The sequence below is a fragment of the Chaetodon trifascialis genome, chromosome 11 (assembly GCF_039877785.1).
Source record: "Chaetodon trifascialis isolate fChaTrf1 chromosome 11, fChaTrf1.hap1, whole genome shotgun sequence".
Taxonomy (NCBI): Eukaryota; Metazoa; Chordata; class Actinopteri; order Chaetodontiformes; family Chaetodontidae; genus Chaetodon; species Chaetodon trifascialis.
Genome location: NC_092066.1, coordinates 6,317,968 through 6,345,648, shown reverse-complemented (window position 1 = coordinate 6,345,648; position 27,681 = coordinate 6,317,968). Strand labels below are relative to the sequence as shown.

At 41.2% G+C, this 27,681-nt stretch overlaps 2 protein-coding genes across 2 annotated transcripts; both read right to left on the bottom strand.

Moving 5' to 3' along the window:
• Nucleotides 1-1,456: 1,456 nt before the first annotated feature.
• Nucleotides 1,457-18,239, bottom strand: vapal (VAMP (vesicle-associated membrane protein)-associated protein A, like). The gene is made up of 6 exons (XM_070974757.1): nucleotides 17,985-18,239; nucleotides 10,660-10,812; nucleotides 8,158-8,261; nucleotides 6,636-6,716; nucleotides 4,132-4,311; nucleotides 1,457-2,464 (listed from the first exon to the last, which is right to left on the bottom strand). Exons 1-6 carry the CDS (start codon nucleotides 18,040-18,042, stop codon nucleotides 2,303-2,305), a joined length of 738 nt encoding a protein of 245 aa, XP_070830858.1. The 5' UTR covers nucleotides 18,043-18,239; the 3' UTR covers nucleotides 1,457-2,302.
• A 985-nt stretch (nucleotides 18,240-19,224) lies between these two features.
• rab31 (RAB31, member RAS oncogene family) lies at nucleotides 19,225-27,514 on the bottom strand. The gene is made up of 7 exons (XM_070974761.1): nucleotides 27,313-27,514; nucleotides 26,276-26,355; nucleotides 25,483-25,564; nucleotides 23,396-23,467; nucleotides 22,874-22,980; nucleotides 21,929-22,038; nucleotides 19,225-21,404 (listed from the first exon to the last, which is right to left on the bottom strand). The coding sequence occupies exons 1-7, from the start codon at nucleotides 27,346-27,348 to the stop codon at nucleotides 21,307-21,309; spliced, it is 585 nt and encodes a 194-aa protein (XP_070830862.1). The 5' UTR covers nucleotides 27,349-27,514; the 3' UTR covers nucleotides 19,225-21,306.
• Nucleotides 27,515-27,681: the final 167 nt, after the last annotated feature.

The following is a 27,681-nucleotide window of genomic DNA, read 5'->3' as shown; positions in this document are numbered from 1 at the left end:
TAAATAAGTTACGAAGCGACACAACGTACAGGGAGGCAGCCGAGAGAGGGAGATTGATTACTGATGCACAATGGTGGCAAAGCCTTAGAAATCTCTGAGTGATAGAAAAACATGAAGTTTTCCTCATACATACCCCCCCCCACCACCACCACCACCACCACCACCACCCTTCCTGTCTCCCTCCAGCTGTCTCTATCTAAAGAAAGCAGAGACTTGTCTTTGTACAGTTCCATTGGCGTAATGTGTCAAAGTCAAAGGTAAAACATGTTTATTTCTTTGTACACTTACCTCTAAAATGTTACACTAACACCGTGAGACCATGACTATGGAGCGACAAAAACAGGCCTCTGAATGAAAGAACCTCCTCCGCCTCTAATTTGGGCTCATAGTTCTTATTTAACATCTGTTTAGTTCATTATTTCCTGGACAATACTGGCTTTTGAGGCCAAAATTAACAACTTTGAAACAGTTTTCTAGCATGACAAACACAAATATTTTGATATGGATCCTTTAAATTGAGTTTTTGAAGAATTATGAAAATGAAGTAAACATTTTACAGCGCTGTGTTGGAGAGTTTAGAGTATAACAGGGACATTCTTCATAACTGCAAACTTATCTTAGCTAATGAGAAAGTACAGAAATCAGCTTATAAACTGCATGTAAATACTAATACAGCTAAAATCAGCCTATAGACTTGCAGCCGTGAGGCAACTCACAGCTCCTCTACTGCCTTATATTAACAATCATGTAACTTTCAGCTTGTCACACACACACACACACACACACTATCTCCACACAGTCACAGGAAAGCTTGTTTCATGCTATTTTCTCTCTCTCTGCTGCCAAGTAGAAAACAGAAAAAAACTCTAGTGGACTTTTCCCACGCTACCCTGTCCTCAGGAGTCAGTGTGAATCATATTACTTTACGCTTTAATAAAATGATTGTAGGTTTCACTTTTGGGGAAAATACGTCTCTTGTAAAGGAGGTTCTGTATTTTAGCCATCATGCTGAAATGAGTGGAGTTTGGGGCCAAATGACCACTGCCACCAAAAATGTACCAAATTACCTCGGCAGAAAAACCTCAAAGTGGCAGCCCCTATTTTAGGAAAGATGAAGCTATTTAAAAGTATGAAATCCAAACTTCCACCTTGATTATTCTGGTCAGTAGATACAGAAATAAAGCCTGTAAAATACATTTCCTTCATTTTGAGCTCATAGCAGAGCAGACGTCTGAAGCATTTTGGCAAGAAGCAGCTAAAAATGACATTAGCCAAATTATATTAGCTGAAATATCAAGTGTAATTAAACATGGTTAGCTCACATATTCTACTTTGTTCTTGTTCTATGAAAAAGCATCAGATACAAAATGTTGGCGTCAAAACTGACATTAAACTCGGCACATAAACGCTTCAAATAGTGAATAATTGAGGGGGGAGACAGAGGAAAAGACTGCTATCAAAACCACATTTTTTCATTTTTATTTTTTCAATGCTTAATACCATGGGACAGGATTTTAAGAATGGAGACCTCATTTCAGTCAATATTTGCCTCAGAAGGAATATGTGATTTGTATAATAATAATAATAATAATATAAAGTCTGCATTGTGAGGAAAAGGAAAGGACAGAAATGTACAAGGAGGAGGCACATTTATCCCCAGCTGGACCTGAACATTCCAAGACAAGAAGTAGAAATTACAAACTGAACAAATTTACTTCAGAGGCAATCCAGCGACAGGTAGCAACGTCTTTTTGATGGAAGTTCTTTCCTTTTCGGTTTAAAAGGATTTTTAAAACAACATTTACATGACACCTAACATTCCATTCGATTCCTATTTAAAACAACAGAGAGAGAGAGAGAGAGAGAGAGAGAGAGAGAGAGAGAGAGAGAGAGAGAGAGAGAGAGAGAGAGAGAGAGAGACTAATCTTTTGACTGCCTCTTGCCCATGGTTTTCACTCTGGGTGCATCTTCCATGTTGACTGATAGTATACACCTTCCACACCCTTCACTGTCCCAGCACATTACCTGTATAATCCAGCCATCAAAAAAAAAAAACAAAAAACAGAAAACAAAAAAAGGAGCAATCACTTTGTTGTCGCCTTTCTTTTCTCAGCCCTCTGTGTGTACTAACCGCGTGAGACTGTAAAAAGGCGACGCCTTCGAATGATGCTGTACAGATGTGTTCACTGTAGGCCACACTACCAATGATATGGCAAAGTCAACAGAAAGACTTCTCGGTTTTTCCAGGCCTGTTTCGTTCCGGAGCCGGGGCGGGGGATACGGCTGGCATGCATCTCCCAGTCTACAAGATGAACTTCCCTAGGAAGAATCCGATGAAGATGGCTGCTATGACGACGAGGAGGGAGGGCAGGGAGGCGGTGCTGGCTTCTCGGCCGAGGAGGCTGGTTGAGTTTGTTGTCATGTGGTCTGAGCGGGGTACCTTTCTCATTCTAATGCCTTCGTCCTGTGATAGAGGAAGAGGAGGAATGAAGGACATGTCAGTGCAGAGCAGAGCAGGAAACAGCCAACAGATCAGTGCAATACCGGTAATCTCCAACAACTGAGTCAAAAACCTCAACCGCGCTCCTCTGAAACCAAAGCCTCTCTGAAGAACACACACTATGTCATTTTCACATTGGACACCACTTTAAGTACATGAGCTGCAAACCCAAATCCACATCCCGGTGCTCTCTGGCCCATCTGTGCAGATTCAGTTTGAAATCTTTGGGGCGGGTGTCTAACACTCCCCCTTTCGGGTGCTCGCAGCTGATCAGAGAAAAGAAATTCCTCATCGATGTCATCATCACACATGTATCTGGCATCGATCGTGAACTGAGGGATTCCAGATACGTCTTCTGTTTCATGTCACAGCAAAGCAGATCTTTTTCATTCCAACGCTTTTCCTACAACCCAGTTTCTTTAAAGTCTTCTGACATTTGTTGTATTCTTCTGGCAACGGTGTCATTTGACAGAGCGTCCACTTTGTCAGCTGCCTCTTGGCGAAGAGGAGACGCACAGATCCTTTACACACAGTTTAATCAGCTTCTTTGTTTTGGCAGTGTTGAGAAGATGCCTCCAGGGCAGCTGTTCCTCCTGAGTGCCAGGTGCATGTGAGAAAAATTATTTTTCATATAGCTTCCATAAATGCATGTATTTTTCCATTAGCAAGGGAGCGTGAATGAAAGACCTGACAAAGGTCACCTTTTAGTGACTGAGTGGGCTTACTAACCAAATTCACTAAGATTTATCTCAAGGGTGAAAAAAAGCACCTAAACTACTTCAACTGTCAAACTGCAGGTGCTTTGGATGCAGCTGTCGAGTCAATTTTTCGCTCTGAAAGCTTTCGTTACTCCACAAACCACACCAGACAAAACCATATGAAATCTAATCGTCTTCATGTTTTTACACGTTATGACATGACTTTGGCTTGGTTGCGGGCGGCCTAAATCTGAGTGACATCGCACCAGCATCATTAATTTCCCCACTCAGGTGGTTGAGGGCAACCAGTTCTCATTTTCAATTTGTCTACTACAAACGCTTTGGAAGAGCTGGAGATGAGAAGAGGTTAAGCAGAGAACTTGGGGAAAGGAGCTTAGCATACAATGTGTGTGTGATGTGATGCATCGTCAAATATTACTATATACTACATATATAAAAACGAAGTCAATGAGGGAACTTAGCAGTCCATTTGCACACAGTAATAACATGCTACCTGTGCCTCTTATCTGGATAAGGAATATGCATGTTAATGCCAGGTAAATACACACAGAAAGCACTGCAATCACAATGTATTTGCAGGACCGGTTGGACCACACTTGGAGGTCTAGCTCGCTTTGTGATTGGATCTCAATCAGGTATAAATGCAGTCTGTACAGTCTGGCCTTATTCTAAAGAAAACACCTGATCAACATGTGAAACGTCACCAAATTCAACCTCTATAGACTCTACAGACACTACAGACTGAACCCTAAAAGAGCGGTATGACATCACCTTTCTGATCTTCGGATTCACTCTGAGCCAATCAACTTCTCTATGGGCTTCTTGCTCTACAACACGCTCCACAAATCACCTCTGATTTCAGTTTTATTGTGTGCCATCATGTTATGAATGTCATTTATCAGCACGTCCAACCTTTAATTGCCGGTTCTCCTCGACCAGCTTGTTGATCTCAGCTTGCTGCCTCTTGCACTTCTCCAGCACTTTCTTCAACTCCGTATCGTCCAGTGAGGCGGAGACGGGCACCGAGGCTGCCGATGCGTCGCCCTTCACAGAGTTCATCACCAGGGCTGCTTTGGTCGCCTCCACGTCATTCTGCCCGACAAGCAGAGGGAGAGAACCACTGAAGTGAAATCCAGCACGCCCTGAGCTAAGTAGGGAGGTTAGCCTCTAGACGGGAGCCGGTGCCAAAGAAAGGCAGCCTTGTCCGAGACCCACAAGCTCACAGCGCCAGATCAAAGAGACCAGGGAGGAAATGCGTCCCTCCAGAAGTCATGTTTGATGTGGCTTTGTTTTGTGGGACAGACAACATGACGGCATGGGGAAATGAAGGGCCTTGTAATGGAAATACAACTACTGTATTGTAGTTGAAGGTTGACAATACACAGACAGGACATGTTATTTTCCCTTGTGCCTTAATCAAAGGCACGAATTTACAGTAGAAGCCCATTAAGGCCCAGGACATTTTTAACCAAATTATACTGAGTGCTACAGCAAAGTAAGGATGTCCCATCACAAATCAACAGGAACATAAGACAGACACATTGGACACTATTATACAGATGGGTATCTGTTGAAAATCTTTGATAATACTGTCCAATACAAGATCTGATTGTCTGTACAGATACAAAAACACTTTGAGGAATATCAAAAGATTTTCTACAAGCCATTTTAATTCATTTGATAAATGAAGCAAAAGTGTTAAAATTCGTCACAAACATGAAGTATTTCAGGTAGTTCCTACTTTATTTTAATTAAAACTGAGAACTATCTGGTCACAGGAGAGATAAACAAGATTACAGATGTGACCATGTATTTGATGTTGTTTCAGAAACCCTGCTCACTGTCAATCAGCTGTTCTCACAGGTAAAAGAAGTGGTCGGCAGTGTGGGGATTTTTTGGTTCTGTGGTGTGCGAGAACTTTGTAGTAAGTAGTAATTGTTACCAGCTTTGAGCACTTGACAGTTTTTATACTTGCTGCTACACACACATTACGTTGGTACTAAAAACACATCAAAGTTTATAGCCAGCTCTTTTTACACACGACAGAAATGTTGATCCTAAACATACGTTTCCCCATTGTAACATTACACTTCACACTACATCTCCATCCTAGTTCACATGCCGCATGTTACATACAAGCTACAAATGCCAAAGCCGAGAGCAGACACCGTACTGACTCAGCAGTGCACATACTCAAACTGTAGCTTCTTAGCATAAGCTAAATCTGGCCCTGGTGGTGTTTTCTCCTGAACTGTGAGGGCCTGCTGAGCTGTCCAGCTTATCCAAATCCTGATTACTCTGAGGCTCATTAATACAGGCTCACAGTGTTCACAGTCACCAGTTTATAGAGTGCAAACTAATGCAATCCATTACAATAGACTGTGATAAATCCTATCTTTGCACAGTTTACAATGGTCAGGTTTATGTCGTCACTCTCTGTAGTTGTGTGTCTCATGTATGACTGTGGGGGCTGACTAAACATGAGAAACACATTTAATGCTAAGCAGTCCAAAACAACACCACTACGAGCCAAGTTGAGGTCTTGAGCTATTGTGTTCGCACAATGCAGCGTTTGATACTTGACCATAAACTAGTGGTTGGAGCAACCAACTAAGTAAACACCCACATCATTCAAACTGTTCCTCTGACAGAGCTCTTCTCTCTCACCTTGAAATGGCTTCACAACAGCTGCTCGTGGTATTCACAGAGGACCACTCGGCCTTGATGTAGGCGGCATAGGTGACGTTCGACGTGAAAATGCAAATGCAGTGCAAAAGGTGGCTGGTGTTGTTGTGCTCCTCACCAATCAGATGCAGGCAAAGTATTCATGCACCCGACAATAGAGCATTAACAAACTATACGATGTGTTTTTTTACGCTGAAGAAACTATATTTACTTAAGCGGCCAACTCGCTCTGTCGACCTGGGAAGCATCTAGACAGCTATGTGCCACTACCGACACATTTGGACTTAACAGATGATTAGTTCACCTAACAGCAAGAGTTTCATGAAAATAAAGTTCCAGATCTGCCCACAAAAATGGCATTTTCACCACTTGAAAAAGGGGAAGTATTTTAGGTTAGGCTTGGGAAAGACACGGCTGATAATTTATTGAAAGAATAAGCAAGAGAAATGCACGTTAAAGGCAAGAAGGAAAACTTTGGAAGTTTTTCCTATTTTTGCACCTGGGACAGGGTGCCTTGGCTGGTCTTTCCACTGAAACTGCACTCTCTACTTATTTGATATTATAGTGATGGATTTTTTCCAAAGTTTTTGCTTTTATGGAAAGCCATGACATTCTGGAAATATTCAAAGTTGAGCATTCAACGCAGGTCCTTGAGCGGCAAAATCATACTTTAGGATTTGATTTAAATCATTGGAAATAAGCTGGTTTTAATGTGCAGCAGTGCCTCTTACCACTTTATCGTTTTCAGAAGGCAGCTCGAAGACACATCTCAGCTTGGAATCCATGAGATCATCGGGTTTTGCATCTTTCCACTGGTGGAGATGAAAAATGGGCATGTTATTCATCAACTCAAACTGCTAGCAGCTGGATCCTATCCACACACACTTCAGCCTACTTCATACTATTCACATGCAACGCAGCCTTGAATCTACATTACATCAACATAAAACATACAATGCTTCATTTAAATAACAGTTACAATCCCGGCCTCATTTTCCTTCACAACATAGCCACAAACTGACATGCTGTCAAGTGTACATTTTTCCATTGGTTTAAGGTCTGTATTTTTAGAATGACAAATTTCCACAAAGTCAGCTTCTTAACTCGAAGACATTTGTTTTGTGATTTATTACACTCAGTGACAGGGGGGCACGTGGTTAAAAGTGCTCATAAAGGGCAGTAAAATACATAATCTGTGTGATAAGTGAAAGGTTATCGCACAGAATTCCAAAGAAGTTGAGTAATGCCATGGAATCAATCTATCTGATAAAACAGTAACCTTATTAGATCCCAGTTTACCTTTCAGAGCCAGACTGACCTCTGTTCCCCTCACTTCCTGAATTCTGCTCATCATTCACACAAGCCAGTTCAAGAACACCTCTGTGGGGTATGTGTATGTTTTATTGACTGACTTAGCCTTTGCTGCCCTCTGGTGGACAGCTGGAGAATGCGTCTCAATTTGTTTGACATTTTTACAATAATGGTCCAGTCCAAGAGCAGAGAGCTGTATGCATAGGGCTCATTTAACAGCAGAAAATCCACAGTAAACTGTCTTTATCTTAAATATTTTATAACTGACAGATTTGGAACAAAACACACACACAAGTCATATTGAAAAAATTTAAAAATAGTATGTTCAGTGTAAACAATGCAGTTTAATAAATTTATTGTCTTTATTATTACAGTTTTGAGAGACTCCAGGATACAGTTTATTTGTGTTCTCCTCCATTCTGCTGTTCACTCTCTATTACCTGAAGCATATTCTGAGCTGTTCTAGTGGCAAGAGTGCCTAGTTTCCTGTAAACTGTGGTGAACATTAACTTATTGCAGCAGGAAACAAAATATCTTTTGCTATAAAATCTGTCTGGAAATCGGCTGATTTATCTGTTCTTACATAATCTCTTAAATTGGTGAGTTCTTGTTTGGTTTGGTTACTAAAATTGCAGCTGGTTTGGCCCGTTTACTTTGGTGGGGTCACACTCAGTAATACGGTAAATACTGTGGGGGACCTACACACATAATCCAAATGAAACTGGTTTCTTACTCAGGAAAGAGTTTGTCTTATACACTGTAACACCAGTATGTGAGCAAACACTTGTCCGGCTACAACTTCAAAGCATCCTGAGTGGATCTGCAAACATTAAAACGGCTAGTGACTCAACAACTGTTATGAAATGAAGAGTAGGTGCTAAAAGTGTGTTCTGGTATACAACATCTTGCCAAAAGCCCTAAAAGCCAATGAAAGTCACTCACCAACGAATCCATGTCAGAAACATTTGGCGGGGCAAAAATCGTCTGCACCATGAATTTGTGTTTACTTTTCTCGTTGGGGTCATAGTCAAAGGGCTGTAGCATGACTGTGAAAATCAAAGATGAACAAAGTTAAAACAGTTGAGTAGAGACATCTCTGCAAAGAAAACTAATTACTTAAGCAGTCAGCAAAGTAAATCCAAAACATCCATCCCCAATGAAACACACAACCTGTCTTAAAAATCCAATTTCCTTAAATTTGATACAATTAGATAACTTCTTTATATAGTTAATTCTATTTAATGTGGAATTCTCAAATCAGTACATCTGACCCACACTGAATCCAACTGTCATGTTGTTGTCTTTTTCTTTCATTGTTTAATTATTCCATGTGCTGTTGATCATGCTGTTGATCTTCCAAATTTAATTCAGTGAATGTGAATTGCTAACCCCACTGTCCACTTTAAGAGAGACTCCATCCAGAATTGAAACAGTATCAGCCTCTCCTGTGTAGTCTTGATGGATGGCTGCTTCTTTATGGAGAACACCAGCTGGAGCCAGCTTGAATTATTGTCACTTATGCTGTATGATGGTAAATATGCATTCAAAGCAGCTGGTTAATCACTACACCACACGACTACCAAGCAACAAACAGAAGCAGTGTGTTTAGTCACATTCTGGATAACATATTTGGATCGTAGTGAGCATGAAGACAGAGGACGAGTGGATCATGCAACAGGACAGGCTTGAGGGATTTCTTTGGACATTTCAACTAACATGAATTCAAGCTGTCTACAGTCACTGGAGGACACAAACCTAATTTTGCGACCTTTGTACAGACAAAGATGTTTACACAGGTTGCTGCAAGTTGTTCCACTAATATTTCTGTTGTCATGCTAAAGTTCACATGCAACATTGATATTACACCTTAATCAAATACTTCTGTCTACCGTACTAACTGTGACTAAATGTTTGTCAGTGACCCTTTTTTCCTCAAAATCGCTTGATTTTTGTTGATCAAAAAAAGATCAAACTATTACAGTTTTTTAATGCTGTAGTTCCATTTCCTTTGCTGAGTGCAACATATCATGACTACACTGGCAGCACACAATGAGCACAGTCAGGCCTCTGTGTGTGTGTGTGTGTGTGTGTGTGTGTGTGTGTGTGTGTGTGTGTGTGTGTGTGTGTGTGTGTGTGTGTGTGTGTGTGTGTGTGTGTGTGTGTGTGTGTAGGTCTATTTTACAAGTGTCGGTTATGTGTAGGGGATGCTAATGTGAAACTGCAGCAGGACAAATGCTGATCTTTCAGCTACCTTCTAGGTCTATTTGAAGCAGCAGTAGAAAAACTAGCAAGCTAACTAGCTAAAACTAAGCCTTACACCTTGCAATCATATACAACAGCCTAGTACACAGCCAACACCTGAGCAAGAAGGGCATCTGATACAGGACAAAGACTAACTAAAATAAAAAAGCTGTCAAAAATAAGACTAGATTTTTGTGACAGTCTTAGGTGACTACTGCAATAAGACTGGTCTTGGCCGCTTCGTTTCAGGGCACAGACACACCCAGCTGATAATCGGCTGCAGGTCATTGTAACCTGTAGTTCTGGCGTCGTGTACTGTTGCTCTACTGAACCCTTATCAGCACCCAATGAGCTGAATCAACACGCTGATGTTTGAATTTAGGTATTCACAAAATTAAAATTGTCCTTCAATAATACAATTTCTAGTATTCTTCGTGTTTTACCATAATTATGGTTATCAGGAATACATACAATCACAATAACCTAGTGTTTAACAGTGTTTACCTGGGCTCCAGCTTGCTCACCTTACTGCCTTCATTGCATCTTGGCTGGATAACTGCTTTGCATTGAAAAGGTAGCCAATGACCCTCCAATCAGTGAGTGTCTCATTTGTTTACAAAAATCTCCTGCCGTGTCTATTTTAAGACATTAAGGTATCCTCCTCTCCAGTATCTCTCCTTTTTGGAAAAGACTCATTTTTGTCAGATGCATTACGCAGCATATGCTTCCTCAGCCTTGGGTTACAGGAATTTACATTTGTTGAAGCTAAAAATACTGGATGCCAGTACTCACTTATTTAACCGACCAAGCGAATACATTGTGCACTTGTGTGCAAGTTATTAAATTTGGCCATGGATGTGTCCATTGATGGTGAACGGTAGCTGTTACAGCCCTAGTCCACAACTGGCATAGAGGGCAGTTTCAGTTCACATCCAATATGTACACTGTAACACTTGGGTCACAAGCGGAATGTGGACAGCAGATTTGTGTGGTAAAAACTGCTTCCGCATATCACAGCTCGGGGATTTTAACACCTCAACTTCAACCTAACATGTGGTCTTGTTGACCTACAGCTACATCTCCCAGACCTAGTTTCCATCTCAGGTTTCCCTATGTCTCTCTGAATTAGTATAACATTTTATGGACTAAAGAGAAGTCTCTTTCCACTAAACTAAACGCTAAAACTCTGACTGAAAAACTTACCAGAGATAACGACAGTTGCTCCGGCATCAATGACGCCGCTGTTTGGCCGTACACAGTACCTGCGCGGCGCAGTTGTCTTCACTTTAAAACATACTCTTCTGTCAGAGGGGTTTTTCAGTTTGAGGTTGGTGGTGACTACATCTGTGAAAGGACCTGATGGACACATAATGACAAACACAAGTACATTATTATTTTTGTATTTTGATGTACATTTCTCTACTGTGCACACACCTCCACAGCATAACAGCAACTGGGAAATAAAAGCAACAAAAAATATTCTTATAGCCATATTTCTCTAAAACAAACATACAAAGCAGTGCAGTCTACTACTTTAACATGTTTTTGCTATGATTAACCACTGAAAGAAAGCAGCACATCATGCGCAAATTAACCCAAACAGAGCTGAAGGAGAAACCAAAATGAAATTATCTACTGTTGCATGAAACTGCAAGGGAGACACGATGAGCTGGCGTCAACTGGCCAAATTTAGAGTACCAGGCAGCTTAAATATGTTGCATGTTTATGTTGACACTGTAGAAACGGAGGAAATTCAATATTTCAAGTTACACCTCATCAGTGAGACAGACAAGGCTGCAGTGTCCTGGCACCAAAGTTAAAAAATAACTTTAAAAGATTAGCTGAAAAAAAAAAAAAAAAAACTTCAAGCTCCAACTGAATTAGATCAACATGACTAAGACAGCTAACTGGATAGTGATTTCCTTGGCTTGAGCATGGATGGCAGGATAGCTCTACCATAAATATTCTAAAAAAGCAATGGATGAAGCAACACACAGTACAGCCCTGACAGTACAGAAGTAACACTTATTTAACTTAATATAAGTTAAGTTATTTAACTTAATATAAGTTAAATAAGTGTTACTTCTATACATATCATTAATGACTCACAATATATTTTCTAGTATATGAAAAACTGTGTTAGTGCCTATGATTTACTTGGTTGGACTATAACTGAAGACTTTTCAGATGCTCATTTGTAAGACACGCTATGCATAACTGAAAGTGGAGACAGACAACTTTTCAAAGGTTGCTAGCATTTCCAAGTGGTATCGCTGTTGGTGGAGTTGTCACAAAGACAACCGAATCACTCTCCATTTTCCTTAGAGCAGCAATTACCAACAACACAGGTCGCACTGCGTGTTTCCAAATTTCCACAAAGAAATGATCAACACCACTTTGTTATTACATACATAAAATGTATAGACTTCCAGACTTGAAATAGCCTTCTCCATTTGCACAATTAAAACACAGCAGTCCAATTAAGATAGTACAAAATGATACTTAAAACTAGGGCTGCAAGTAATCAGTATTTTCATAAAATTGGTGAAAAACATCAATTGGTTTTTCCTAAAGACCAAGATGATGTCCTCAAATGTCTTATCTGTCCACAACCCAAAGATATTCAGTTTACCGTCATAGAGGAGTGAAACCAGTAAATATTCACATTTTAAAAAAGTCAAAGAACTGATGAATTGATTATTAAAATAGTTGCAGATTAATTTAGTAGCTAACAACTAAAGCATTAATTGTTGCAGCTCTAATTAAAATCTGAGTTTAATTTGGCATTGTAAACAGAAGCCAAAAGAAGAACATAATCATAAAATAACACTTTTCAAGTACTCATACCAGTGACACTGAAGGGTTCACAATAGATATAACTCAAGCTGCATGTAAACAATGCAATGTACAGTCATCCAGGGAACGTCAAATAATTTGTCCAATCGGCACAGCCATATAGATTGCTACATCACTACTGGCTTGTTCACATAGCCCAGATCTGCCAGTTAATGGGTTATGTGAAGTTTGGAAACAGAAGTAAGAGGACATTATATACCACAAGCTCTACGATTCGCCTGTAAAGCTGATGGTGGATGCCTTCAAGACTGATTGTGATCCAAAATCGTGAGATCGCAGACGCCAAGCATAGCCTTTTAGCGATATTTAAAGTGCAGCATAAAATATTTGATCAACTACACAACCCTGATGAAGGGGCACCACTACCGACAAATGCAAAGTTTAGCTCATGAAGATCAGGACCTCCAAAAATTCCCACACTCCTTGCATGTCTCCAAAGGAGATGGGCCAAACCACCTGATTCAATTATGAGTCTTTATCAGACAGCTAATTTCATATACAGTAGATGACGTCCCATGTTCATTTTGGAAATTAAGGTCCTTCTCAACTCAGGTCATATATCAGGACATCAATAGGTAGTCCTCAATCTTGTGACAGAGTGACAGAGTTTGCTTCAAATTAGGTCCTTAACCACAGTCATCACCACCCAGCTTTGATGAGCCATGTCCTGTGGAAAACACAACTGGAAGTCAAAGGTATGCAAAACTCAATTAGCTTGGAAGTCTGGCGGGAAAAAAGCCCCCACAATCACTAGTTGACATAGGGTGCTATGGGTGAGGTTTACGGATTTTACCTTCTACGCGATATGCCCATTGTCCGTCAAGCATTTATTCTGTTGTCACAAGTTCTAACATAAACTTGGGTTTCATAGAATTTATCTAATCAAACCAGGGGTATTTACAAATTATCAAGCATTTGAAGGTTGAACTCGTGATGATAAACAACTTCGCCCTCAGATCCTTTGAGGGACACACCCTCGTGAGATCTATTCCAAAGAAGATTCAAATCTCTAGACTGGAACACAGCTCAAACTTTATATTTTCTCAACTGCTAGTTGTACACATGACAGTGTCATGCGGGGCGAAACAAACAGTGCAAGTTGTAGGGTCGTGACAATCACAAATGACTGGTTGGCTATACAACTTCATTTTGATTTTGTACTGAGGTTACACTCCGGTAGTTCTGTCTTCCATGTGCCTGACACGTATTTTACTTAGTACTTAAGAAGGCTAAATAATAAGTGATGAAAGAAATTACAACTTTTGTGCAAAGTTACCAAAGTTTTATCCAATAAGTCTACATTATTTCAAAATAAACTGTTACTAAGTAATCATCAGGTGTTTCTCTTGTGTCTTGATCTACAAGACTAATTGTGAAAACATCTCACCGTTCAGTTGTCTTTGGTGTCAACTGAGTCACAATATGATTGTGATTTGCCCAAAGATACATAAAAAGATGGAAAGAAACAGAGACACTTAAATATTCTGTTCATACTGTTTTACAGCTTGGCTGTAGGTCTGGAGTTCACAAAGCTACACTCAGTCCTCCTTCGCACAAAGTGCTCAGAGAGATAAGAAGCAATGCATGACCAGATTGGAGTGGCTCCACCCAGCAAAAGCTAACATGGAGAGTTTATGGTGATGACTGAGGTGTTGTTTTCAACACAGGTGCGTCACAAAGGCATTCCTACAAACCTGAAAAACCTCGACACAGGCACGGTGTCTGCAACATCTGATATTTCTTTGTTCATTCTCAGCTTTTTCCTGAATAGCTTTTTAGAAGTGGGAGAGAATATTAGACGCTGCCAGCTGTGATATTACCTGGTTATTGTAAGAAAATTGTTACTGCAGTGAAGTTTGATCTATTATCATATAACTAGCAATGATGTTGATGGACAGTTAATTAATGTTCATGAGGTTGATTAAGAGCAGTAATATGAGTCCATTTCTTAAGATGAAATAATGACTTGGCACATTTCAAAGGTACATTGCAGGCATGATAATTACAGCTTGTGGGGCATACAGGAAAGAACCACTTTTGACTAATGCACTATCCATATGAAATTATCAAGAGTAACACCTGCACTTTCAATGAGACTAAGGAGGTAAAAGGTCTGTTTTGTTATCAAAGCCTCTTCTGTAACACAGACTCAACAACATTTAGACCAAAGACAACTGAGCAATTCCTTCCACAAAAAGATTTTAAGGATGTCTGAGATACAGTGCTACACTATGTGTGTTCTGTACACTGTGAGCATGACTAAAACCAATCCTGAAACAGATAAAATGACTGGGAAGCAGTTGTGCGCATCAAATGTACACCCACATAGCCTGCATCCATTGCCTAACTCTGAGAAGCCACCTTTGCTCAAGCAGCGTTAGCACCGTCTCTCTCATCTCTTTGCGTGTATGCTGAGTTAGGGTCCCCCAGGCCAGTCCTACTCTAAAAATACCAGCCAAGGAAAGGAGGGCTGCCCCCTCTAGCTTGTTGGAGGAATCCCAACAGAGACTCTAAAACAGACCAGCTCTCAGATACACGCAGACCGATTTAGATCGGCCTCTGTGACAGTATGGGAGCTGTGGTCATCTTCCATCTCCTCATATTGCTTTTCAAAGGCAGAATGGAAACCTTTTCATTTCCCTGTGTCTTCCTACTAAAACACAGAAAACACTGAAAGCAAATATGTGTGATCCTGTCTCTTGCAATATAGTGCTTTGGAGGTGGTGGTGGTAAACAATTAGACTGGGACCAAGGCAAAAAAATGAAACTTTCTGCATAACACTTCATATTCAGGCCTGCATAGACAAGAGGTTAAAAATCGGGGCTATTCAAATTGTACTAGAGCAGATGCAGTGCTTGTGTAGCTTTAAGTCAACTTGCTATTATCCTCCTACTAAGAAGAAATACCAATATATTTGAAACTGTTTTGCATTTTGATTTACATTTCTTCCTCGTGCTTCAGATTACACATTTTGTTTGGCGTAATAGAAAAGAACACTTGTTTGATTATTAATGAATGATTATCAGTATCAACATCACCTTGTTAGTAACTTTTGAATATAGCCTTGCATGCAATCCAGTGTGCAAAGGGTAAATATTTAATCTGATGACAGAAAACGTAAACCGTGTGACTGATCAGTAATCAGAATAAGTCTAATTAGTGCAGAATTTCTCAATCAGGTAAAATGAGGTCCATGATCAGATTATGATGGACCATGTCTCTGGCATCAGGCTAAATATCACTTATCAAGTTAAGGTTCAGCTGAAGGACAAACATTAATTTATGTATTTGGGTTTATCTCTTGACCCCCTTTTTTTTTTCATGTATCCAAAACAAACTGACTGGACTTACCAGTGCAGTCAGACATCTACTCTCTCCACCTTTTAACTATCTGAATGAAAAAGTTGACTGTTAAAGCACCAAGAACTTGTTGCGTAAACTAAAGGCAAGTTGGATCAGATGCTTACAATTACGTTTTGTTGTCACCAGTATCCCCTCGCAATTTCAAAGCAAAGCAGTGCCTCTTGCAGGAAGGCTCTATTCCCCACCACACATCATCCACCTGACAATTTTGGACACCATCAGATATCATCTGACAACAATTTAGCCACTGGTGGCAACAGCCCATGTATCAGGGCTTCTGGTGTAGCCAGGAGAGATCCAGATCCAGATCCAGATATCTCTTCTGTGTGACAGTCACTGTTTACAGTCCAATTAGTAACATCACTTTGAAACTCGAAAACAACTCAACATTTTGGCCAATCTTTATACACAAGATATCTACATATGAATGCAAATATATTTTAAAAAGCTAATAAAAAGGTAAATCATTGTCAGACAACAGTTGCTGGGTTCTGAGATTGTATTTTGGCCAATGTGTTCCACGTCTTTTGTGCTTCATGTGGACCGTTTACCTGCATGCAACCAAAGCCTGTTCAAGCGTGATTGGTAATTACTCCTCTGACTACCTAAGGAAAACTACCAAAGGAAACCTGCATTCATATGTAGATATCTGTTTATAGTGTTTATGTACCTGATGATGAAGCCAGGTGGCTAAAGCACTCCTAATATAAATGAAAAGTTGATCAGTTTAATAAAGCCCAGAGAGTGAGGGGTTTTAGGGTCAACATGAGGCTTTCTTTCTTCTTGTCAGTCTCAGGTATCTGAACTATGTAATGGTTTATAAAGGTGTGACAAATCAGTACGTGCACATACTCCTCATCACCAAAACATCTCTGCGACATTACCACACCCAAAACTATTCTCTGGGTCTGGTATTTGAACTAGTGACCCTTCTAACAATCCTGTCAAGTCCAGGTTACAATCAGCAACTACTTATACCTAGCCCTGACCAACAATAAGTCTCACAGGATCAGCAAGACAATGGGCTGAAAGATTCTTGGTTCCATGACAGTGGTATATTCATCAGCAATAAAACAGTGTCTCATTGACAACAATGCCTGCAGCAGACACAGAGACGAGAAACTAGGACAAATACAAGACATGCAGCGGAGAATTCCAGGTTTAAAATGAGTAATGCTCATGACAAGTAGCTAAAGTGTTGTAATTATATTGCAATACCATAGCCTTAGCATACTAGCTACACTGAGACGTGTACTCAAATCAGTACAATACAGTTTCACTGCTAGCTGTTACCTCAAACACTTGTAATGGTCACCTAATAACAAGAGCAACAGTTGAAATCACACAAATGTCAGAAACTTCAACACCATCTAGGAGTTTCTGGAGCAATGAGACGAGGTTGACATCTGTGCAAAACGAAAAACACGACCATTTGTCGTTGGAGAGTAGAGGACAATGTAGCTAGATCTCAACTTTTGCATTAGCCACCTAGCCTAGCTATCGGTAGCCAACGCTTGATTGACACATCACTGAACGTTATCACTGCCGGGCAAGCAATCAGTGGTCACCAAATGTGCGGATTACTTTGATTTCTCATGAACGAGGGCTGGAAACAACGCTGTCCGTCAACATATTTTACCGAGCAAATAAAACGTTAACAGAAGAAACGAACTAACGTGAGCCAAATGTTGCTGAAAACTGTGCCTGTTCGTTATTAACCTTAGTTAGCCAAGTTTGCCATTCTGTCAGTCACTTTAACTGCCTGACATGGCAGAGTATCTGCCAGAGGTGTGTCAGGTTGGACGCTGCATTTGTCGGGAAAAAAGTTAATTTCCTTCCATACTACGTCCGGGTTGTGAGCGGTAAGCATTTCAGGGACTAGGCTGAGCCCCAAGAAAACAACAGTTTGCTGTGGCTAATACTACTAGCAACAGCATAACGTTAGTAGCTCACGTTGCTACTAAACTCAAAGCACTTGCAAATACGGTGCGTCCCGTGCTAACAATAATTCCTTTATACAACCACTGACAGTTGTCCCACAGTCTCCCACGTCTTTGCTGGGTGTTGTCAGTGAGCTGGTCATGAATGGCAGGCGGTCGAGATGCACGCCACGCCGGCTTTCCACGTCACTACAGTGCGAGGATACAGCGGCCCGTCTTGTCCCTGGCTAACTTAAAATGGCGGTGAATGCTAGCTAGCTTGCTAGCAACGAAATTCGCTTGAGGGAGTGTGAAATCTTTTCAGTCAGGTAATTCTCCACCACCACTCGCTGAACATATCCCACGTCAAGAAATCCTGGTTCACCTACCTTTAAATTTGAGGTCGGAGGGAGGGTCAAGAATGAGAATCTGATCCAACTTTGACATTTTAGCTGGGGGGATGCACTTGATTTCGGTATCGGGGAGTAACTGACAAGTGGAAGTCCTGGATCCCCTGCCACTACTGAGTCAAACGCTGACTGAGCGCTGCGCACGAGCATGTGGGTACAAATACTTGAACGCGCGAGCGCACAGCCCTGTTGCGCGCCCTCGTGGCTCAGCACCTGATGTGATTACGGAACAGTAAACTAGTTCAACTGCGCTGACGCGAAACTACTTGGGAGGAAAAACACTTCATAAGATGAGACGAGTCCTCATTTGACCCTTTTTTCAGAAAAATGAAGGGGTTTTTTTGCTCTGTTTCAGGCTTAAACACGCACCAAAAGGCCATTTTGTACACTTACATGTGGGATTTGTTTCACTTTCAGTTACTTCCCACCCTTAAAAATTACACGTTATCTACACATGGTGACTATGCTTCATTGGGCTTGGCCTCCCTTAAAACTATTCTTTTTTTCAAATTAATATAATAAAGATAAACCTCAGAATATGTAATTTCAGATGGCACACATCATGTGAACTCACCTACAGACATGACTGTTTTTAAGGAGTAATTAAATGCAGGCTTATGAATTAATACAGCAAAATAATATAGCAAAGAGTACAAACAAAAGTATATTTTCCATTTGTGTGACTTTGAGGACTCCCATTAGTCTTCATTTTCATTGTTAAGCAGATCAAACTGCAGGATCACTTTCAGATCTGTCTAGATTCCAATCAAACATGTTTGTCTACAACTATGACTTTGTCTATTAACTATTAATATCCCACTTTACTGTCTGAGACCACTGACAACTTTAGCTATGGTAAAATCCATCTTCGTGACAGGAAGTAGAGACCTCCCCTCTGTAAGCTGCTGAAGGAGTAATCCACCGCGGTGTACTCAACAGGACTGCATGTAGTTTGTGCTATTGACAGCTTTTCAAAGGATCACGTAAACCATATATCTGCGCAAAATAAGGCAAGTTTAATATGTTGAGTGTTTCTTATTTTGGGGTTAAAGCAAGCAGGTTGTGGGGAAAACAATACTATTTTTCCAAAGTTATAGTTTCTTACATAGTACTATTACTGGAGTGAAAGCTTGAGTGGTAAGAGTGATATGATGACATTTAAAAACACACAATTACCCTGACAGTAGGCGAGAGAAACACAAAAAACACAACAGAACAATAGAATAATCACTACTTTATTACACTGATTAATATACAAAAGTTAATCTGTCCTACAGAGGATACAGGGAAGCATGACGTAGGCACACAGTATAAGGATGGCTGCAGATAACTGGCAGTTTCAACGCTGACTGGTACACATACAATTAGTCTGTACTGATTTAGTCAAGTCAGTCATGCATTATTCTAGCAGTATGCACTTTTTAGCCATGTCATACGTTTGTTTAGAAAAACATAAAAAAGGCACTTGTGTGGCAACAATATAATACTTGTTGAACATGTCAACATTTGATCTGTGATAACATTTCGTCATGTCGTTTTCTCTTGTATGGAGGTCACATCATGCCAAACTGCATTGAAAAATCTGCATTTCATGAAATTTGTCTCAGTCTGTACATCTGAGCCATCGAGCAGCTCCTACTTCAGTTTCAACTTTCAATTTCAGCTAATCACCGTGTGACATTTTAATGGAGGTCGTAGCCAAATGTCTGATATTTGCATGAAGGAAAATATCCTTTAATATTACATGTGACACACATTATCATGTGGAAACTCTTGATTAATTAATTGGCAGATTTTTGAAAGAAGTTTGGTACGAATTTCCAAATGTTGCATTAAAAACTACAAATTTAGCTCTAATATCTTGTCGTGCATGTTGGTAAAAACAGTACATTTTAAATTACTTTTTAATTTGTACTAACAAACATAGGCACACATGTAAACATATTTTTAATCTATGGCAACACAGAACCAGAAACACTGTTCCACAGGAAACCATGTTGTATTTAAGTCAATGTTCATGTTTTATCACAAAATGCTGTTAAGGAGGACTGTAACTGCTCCAAAAAACTATTTAATAATGTTAAAATGGATGCAAAAGTGCTGTTACACATCTCTCAAGTGGTCAAATCCAAGGGTCCTACTGCCACAGACACAGAGGCAAACAATACAGATAATCTTAGTTTACACAACTGGGCTTCAGACTATTTTCATCATTATCCTTTTTTCCCACTTTTTTGCATGCTAACACTGATTGGTTCAGGGCCATATTCCCATATGTGCTTTTCGAGATTGTTAGTACAAAGAACACAACACTTGTGGAGCTTAAACAGCTTTAGAGTAAAACATACGCAGGTCGTTTCTCCTCTTAACACTATAAATGTTACCCCTTATCGAGTTAAAAAAAAAAAACTACATGGAAAACTCATGTTTGGCAGTCGTATACAGTCACTATAGTGAAATCTCAGACAACACATTTCAGCATGTAGAATATCTTTAGCACTATGTAAACAATTCTAGTATTGATCACAGTGTTTCAACAGGGCGTGTCATACTGTATTTACGATTTAGGCCTTTAAGCTGTTCACTCTGCAGCATTACAGTTAACCCTTGTACAGCAAATGTGCGTGAAAACACATGACCAAGTGGAATGTAAAGCCGCTGCGTTTAAGCTACAGGACTGAAAGCTTGTCTGAGGTTTGATCTCCACGACTTCTTCAAAATTTAATTCTATACAAGAGTGATACATACATGTACATGGAAGTGTAGCCTCGATAAAAATGAGTATAAAAACAACCCCTCATTTTAATGTGTGTGATTTTAGAGCCGCAGTGCGATGAAAATCTACGGAGCACTTGACTGTGGAAATTGAAATGCAAAACCTGGCTTTAAAAGCACATCAGCTGGATCACTTAATTAATTTGTGCTAAAGTTACTGCAGAAAATGGAATAAAACCACCTTTTTGTAATGACTTACTGTGTGGAGCATCCCGCACAGACAGAAATCTTAATGTAATTCAATTAAACACCACCAGAGGGCGACAGACTGGACACTCTCTGCTTCCTGGCCTCATCAGAGTCCACACTGCTACAATTAAATGGAATAACTGTGCAATGACACATATAATACTGTTGGTAGGTTTTTCTGTTTCATGTTGCAGGTGACAACACGTGCAGGCTGACCTCCGTCTGTCCACTGTCTTGTCTTTCCCAGGTGTAAGACACCGTGTGCATCGTGGACAGCGTGCTGTGCTGGTGGGGTCGGCGGTGCTGAGGGAAGTCATCTCATCAGCCTCTGCTGGCACTAGCAGCACCTCCTGGCGGGCGGAGCGGGCTGCCTGGTGAGTTTAAAGGACTCGTTGCTCTCCACCTCTGGGTTTTCCAGGGGTGGAATCTGTTTACCTAAACACATAGCGCAGGGGCATTTAACTCTTTTAAGCATGATAAGTGTTGCATTACTACCACTGCGTTGTCTTTGGCAGTGCATCCTCGTAAACATCCACTACAAGTAGCCATGAAACAAAATATGATCTATTTGCAAGGCAAAGCACAACACCAGGGATACAGCTCAGCCTAATACACACTAAAATGTCATCAACTAAAAGACATAAAATGGTATTTGTCTTTCCCACATTATGGCAGAAACCTGCAAAGCTGAAGAAATGACAGCAGTAAAGGCACATTGACAAACCACCAAAAGTCCTTAGCAACACAAGCAGTAAATGAGTCATATTTAGTCATCGGACAGATTTTTTTTTTTTTTTTCGTGTATTACCCTTAAACTGGTCCATCCCTTCTGAGATTACATGGCATGTAATAAAACAACACATAAATACTGAAAGGCAGAATACTGAGAGGCGTCTCCAGCCTGTCTGTGAGTACATGCAGACACGGGACACAACACGCGGTGAGGACGTGAAACCTACTGATTTTCTGAAAAAGCTCCTCGACATTGACAGCATTTCTGGCACTGGTCTCGATGAAAATAGCTGCAATTGATTCAGCAAACTCCTTAGCTTCCTTCATAGGAACTTCCCTGTGAGAGAGAGGGACACTCAAGTGAGCGTGGGGGCAGGTTCACAGTAAACAAGGGTTCCATAAATAATCAACATTTCATCGTCAGTGACTTCCACATCTCGAACAGGTTTGCTCTGGAGGTCTGCAGCAGAAGACCAGACGTGAAAGAGGGGTCGAGGTTCAACGCTAAATGCTTTACAGTTTCCACTGTGCTAGGTTAGTGTGGCATCACCGTCCACAGAGCGAGCAGACAGAACAAAAATATGCCCAGACAGGACTGTGTGTACAAATCCATCACCATACTTTGAGACTGACGGTGGGCAGCAGGGACAATGTTTAAAAATGGCTCAAAGAGATACTGGAAAGTGTCTCAGGGACACATTTATCAATGTTTTGGAGGTGTTTGTCAGTTAAGTGAGCGAATATTTCTAATGCCTCAGCTGGTTTCCACAACCAGCCCTGCTCCAGTCATCTTACCCGACAATTGAAAATCACAATGGCAATTACTGAGACAGGGTGTTTTTGGCACAGTGGACTTGACGTGAGCTACGTAACAGGTATAACAAGAAGACTGCCTTCTTGTTTTGTTGTCACGATAATGAGTCTCAGTTGTGAACAAAGACAGGAACGGCTCGTTTGCTAAACCTGAAAGAGTGCGCTGTGCTGAAAGTCTTAAAAGGAAGTGATGCAGTAAAACGAGAGTCAGAGCTGAGACCGCAGTGACTGTGGAGGCAAATGATGAAGCAACACAGAAAGGACATTTCTGCTAACAGAAGAGTGGTTCAAGCTCTTTAATACGAACACCTAGTATATACAGCATGTCCCCGAGAATCTGAGAGCCTGAAGAAACTCACCTGATGTCTCCTAAATCATTCTTGTTCCCTGCTATGGCTACCACGATGTCCTCTGGACCGTGCTCTTTCAGCTCCTTCACCCACTTCTTCAGTGTCTGGAAAGAGTCCTGAGCAACAAGAGCACACCACAGTCGACTCTGGGATAGGTTCCTCACGAGAACGCGGCCCAACATTTTCTACAACTTGTGTCACACATTCATCGCGCTGGATGGTGTTTTTCAGACGAGTTTCCATTAACAGACCAGGAAAGAATGGCATTTGTAGGTCATGGAAGTAAAGCATCCCAGAGTGATGGAAAAGGAACTGAATTTTACATCAGGCTCGTGGTGTGAGAGCAGCTTCTTCTCTGCTCCAGCGGCACAGCGAGGGTGAAGGGCTGCTGCAGCCCCTCAGAAAGCTGCTAGGCTTTCAATCCAGGATTCTGTCATCTGGTCTGGGTTAAGGAAAACGATGAAACCACTGACCCCCGCCGCCACCCACCTCAAGTTTAATTGACTTAAAGAAAAAAAAAGCTGTTCTTACCAGTTTAGTGATGTCATACACAATGACAGCAGCAGCCGATCCTCTGTAGTACATTGGAGCTAACGAGTGAAACTAAAAAAACAACACATTTGCAGGAGTCAGTCAATATATCCAGTCACATTCCATTTACATAGCACAGATGTCACCCCAAATCCTTTTTAAGGATGACTTCAACAACAGTGTATGGCCATTTAAAGTGAGCAGACACGTGTTAGCCCATGAGTCGAACACAGTACGCTGCGCTGCGAGCAGACTATGCCCATACATTCTTCAGAGATGAGTGGCCGATGGAAAGTTTCAGCTCGTCATGAACGCTGCTCCACTGTTAAGAAGAATGTTCCTATGGAGAACTGTTTACAGCCTCTACATAATATTTAAAACTGTATTTAAGAGTTTTCACTGCAAAGGCTTTTGTTTGCATGACACCAAAATCCAATATTTCTACCCTTAAGGCCTTAGCAAACGCGTGTTTTCTCCCCCGAGAAACACCCAAATCTTTAGTTTAATGTTTCAAAACCTGCGTTGTTTGCTTCACCTCGCAGTCCTCTCGTGTCTTTTACTGAAGCGCTTCACAGCACATCAACACCACCAACTGTTAATATGCATCACCGCCGACTGCAGTCAGCAGAAAGCATCCCATCATCCCTCTGCTCGCAGCAATACGAGCAGAAAGGACAATAAAAAGGCCCTCTGTTCAAAACACTGCACTAGAGTGTCTTTATACTGCATTTTCTCTCTTGGTTGTTGTATTCAGAGTTTTGACTGTGTGTCAGTTGTTCCCAGATGTTTATGGTAGATAATGTGGTAAATTACACAGTCAGGTGTGATGAGTATAACATTCGTCACACAGATAACGCAGACTTTAAAAAGGTATAATGTGTAAAGACATGGCCACGTGTTGAAGGTCAAATATGGGGCAGCATAACAGCAGCTTACTACAATCTTTGGCTGCACCTACTGGCTGCTGTTAGCTAGTTAGCTCAGTTAGCCGTGCAGCTAGTGGCTCTATAAACTGAGTGAGTCTTCCCGGAGCAGGAGCTCAGAGCACTGCAGCCGGACCAGGACAGCACAGAGCCTCCAAGACTGACAGAGGCCAGTCTGATGACGGGGATTACAGTGACTTATAGTGACTCTGACTCCGAGGACGATGGAGACATAGCGAGGGATCAAAAGAGGAGCGAGAGGGAGGTCGGGCCTCAGCAGCATGTAGAGCCAGAATATTTCATAATAATAAAATTATGTTTGTGTAGCACTTTTCTTACCAAAGTGCTTCCCAGAGAAAAAACAGTGTACAGAAACTTCAGACTCCGTAAATAAAGGTTTATTTCAGCCAAACCAGAGCTGATGATCGTTGGAACAGTTGAGACAAACCAACGGTTTTGTTGAGTTTTATTTTGCTTCGAGTCTGAATGACGTGCAGAAGTGAAGTGAAACATGTATTCAGACGGTGTGCAGTTACACGGCTCCTTTCTTGACACTTATTTGACTAAAGGAGCAAAGAAAGCTTGTGAAATGTCACAACCTCACCGCTCACATACTGTCCCAGCTAAAACTCAGCTATCACCTCACGAGGCACAAAGCGGTGTGAGGACACAGGATGGGCCGGGACTTGCTGGATGTCTCAGAAATAACGTCAGAACTGTTGGTTCTTCACGTTCTGTTCATAATGCAGGTTCATCTTTCGGATGTTATAAATTCTGGCCGTGTTTTCCACAGTGCACCTTTAAACGCTGGTAACAGAGGTTTCAAGGAATCATTTTCATACGCAGGCAGGAAAAAGCTCGCACTAATTTTTCCATGCTGTAAGCAGGTCTGGAAACCTTCACACCACCACCCCGCCTCAATAAAATGAATCACTGTGATGATACCACAGTGACCTTTGAACCCTAACTAAATCATCCTATTTCATGCCTAATAATAACTTTATGTCATGAGGACCACTGACAGTGAAATGATTGTGTCACAGCTTCCTCATGCAAAATGTAATGGACAATTAACTGTTCCAGAAACGTGACTCATACAGTCATGTGTGTTAACTTAAAGCTAATAGTAAGTAAATGAGGAGTTTCTGTTGTGGGCGCACTCACCCTTTCCTGTCCGGCTGTATCCCAGATCAGAAATTTGTGCAGTTCGTTCCCACATGGCACGGTTTTGGTTAGGAATGATGCTCTGTGGATGATAAAGATCGTTTCACAACAATGCTTCTAAGAACATTCTTTAAAAAGGCACAACAGGAAACAAATCAGTCCACGTCAGCATGAAACAAACAAGATGTCTGACAGTGAACTAGGGTTACTCAGAGGCCCACACAACAACAACCAAACAAGAAAGAGCCAACACAATAATAACAATGATCAGGTGGACTCAAATGTTTGTTTAGAGGTGACTTAAAGGGACACTCCAAAATCACAAATATCAAATTAAAGCCTGGTCTGATGATGCTAACCTGTGCAGATTAGTTTACACCTAACTGATACCGCTAGCTAGTGCAACAGCTCAGCAGAGGAGGGCGCCATTCTTGTTTCCATCCTGTGAGCCTGTCCTCCATGAGGAGACGCAGGCCACGGCTGCTCTCTGATAAGAGAGGAGATAAGAGGGCTAATCCATTTTTTAGACAGCAGAGTTCTTATTATTCCCTCTGTAAATCAAACTGTTTATCTTAAAAATGTCTCTTTGTGAGGAGATTAAAGATCTGATTCCTGTGGTCAGTTATAATCGTACCAACATGTAGTCCAACTGAATGAGACTGTTGCCACTTCAGATGTGACTGGACATGATTTGACATCAAACCATGACTTGAAGCATAACGTTTCTCTTGTCTGACTGATTCCTCTCCTGCTGTTTCACTGTCTTTTGTGTGGTGTACCACAAGGCTCTTACCCTATTGTGGGACTTATGTTGTGGTCAAAATGATCCTGGACGAATCGGCAGACAATGCTGGATTTCCCAACTCCAGTGTCCTGGAAGCAGAAGTTTGCACATCAGTCACATCACCCTGAACAGATTTACTATATTGATCCCCAATGATTAACCAACTGCCTGGTCACATGGCCACCCCATCAGATCCTGACTGACCATGAATTCCACTACAAGCTCTGAATTTAAGGTTAACATTGCTTGCAGGACAGCACACTGCATCTCCCAGTCACCTAAATATCAAATAAATCAACATGAAAGCTTGCATGTCATTTTTGCTCCATGTCATTTTGGTGATCCAATCATAACAACAGCTCTTCTCCATAAAGTCCCCTGCAGATCACACAGATAATCATGTGCACCCCTCCAGTCCAGGGGCTAACAAACGATTGGTAAAAACAGTTAAACGTTTGTTATTAAAATGCTCGTCAGCGGCCCTGTGGCGGAATGCAAACGCCTGGTAAACGTTGAAGTGGCTCTTAAAGACACCACTTCCCCTTTGCCTCATTGATAAAGTGCATCTGTGCCGTCCAAGCTGTCCGTGAACGTCCCGGTCACCGTCTATTTAAAGGCACCGCGGTGTTTTGCTAACGCAGCAGGAAATCTAACGGCCGGCTCGTAGCGGTCGGTCTGGGGATGACGTAATGGATGATAAACTGTCAGAGCCGTTAAAAATTAAGGACAAAAACCTGCTGAAAAGTGCAATTAGTCGATTAAACGATGAAAAACAGACGAAGACGACGAGGAAATAAACGTTAAACGACCGCTGCGCCCACCGGCCGATTAGCTGCTGGTTTTCAGTCAACTAGCAATCAATAGTTAAAATTTAAAGTTTTCAGACGAGGAGCAACATGATTAGAATTAACCGACATTTAACGAGACTTCGTGTCATCTGGACTCACTAAACTTCTGTTATCGTCAACATGTTGTCGCTTAGTTAGACTCGCAGCAGACAGAAGGAATTTCCCCCAAAGTGGATCAACAAAACATCTCCCACTTACCCCCAGAAGGCAAACTTTGAGCTCCCTTATGGCCATGGTAGGTTGTGAAGGTTTTTAAATCATTGTTTGTCAGTGTTCACTCAGTGTCTTTGTCCCGTCATGCTTAAACTCAGATTTTTTTCCCCTTCTTCTTGGATAAAAGAGAAACCCAGCCCCTGAGACAGACAGACAGACAGGCTGACCATCTACTCCAACATAGTGTGAAGCGGTGTTGCTGAAAAGTAGAACTTCCGCTGGTGGCTTTCAAAATAAGACTTGCAGAGCCTGCTATACTCCATATTGCGAATTTCATCGACAAGAATAGTCTCATTTGAGTAATTATAATTGTTGCTTCCCAAAAAAATACAATACAACATCCAAATACAACAA